We start from the raw sequence: 338 nt of genomic DNA, 5'->3' as shown, positions 1-338 counted from the left end.
AAATCAATCTCTGTTAGACTTCTGCTGCCTGCAAGGTGTGCGATGCTCTCATCTGTTATTTGTGTACCATCCAAGTGAAGTATCTTTAGTCTTTCACACTCTGCCAGTGTACTCACAATAGAGATACCTTTGCAGTGGGAAAGATGTAGTTCCGTAAGAGAGAATGCTGTATTTAACGCAGTAATGCCAGCATTCACTATCGCAGAGGATGTTACATCTATACTCTCAAGTGCAGGAAGTACGGCAAGAGCGTTGATGGAAGTAACATGTCGACAATGCCGTATAGTAACATGCCGCAATGCTTTCATTGTAGCGAGTACAATAATATCATCATCGCC

At 42.6% G+C, this 338-nt stretch overlaps 1 protein-coding gene across 1 annotated transcript; it reads right to left on the bottom strand.

Annotated features, from left to right (window-relative positions):
* Positions 1-2: 2 nt before the first annotated feature.
* On the bottom strand, positions 3-308 carry TM35_000441860 (uncharacterized protein; the record flags this gene model as incomplete). Its single annotated transcript, XM_029030195.1, has 1 exon — positions 3-308. A coding segment is annotated over one exon (306 nt), but the record flags the coding sequence as incomplete, so codon positions are not given.
* Between the last annotated feature and the right edge of the window lie 30 nt (positions 309-338).

The sequence above is a fragment of the Trypanosoma theileri genome (genome assembly GCF_002087225.1).
Source record: "Trypanosoma theileri isolate Edinburgh chromosome Unknown TM35_Tth_44_V1, whole genome shotgun sequence".
Taxonomy (NCBI): domain Eukaryota; phylum Euglenozoa; class Kinetoplastea; order Trypanosomatida; family Trypanosomatidae; genus Trypanosoma; species Trypanosoma theileri.
The sequence above is the reverse complement of the archived record's forward strand: the minus strand, read 5'-3'. Positions and strand labels throughout refer to the sequence as shown.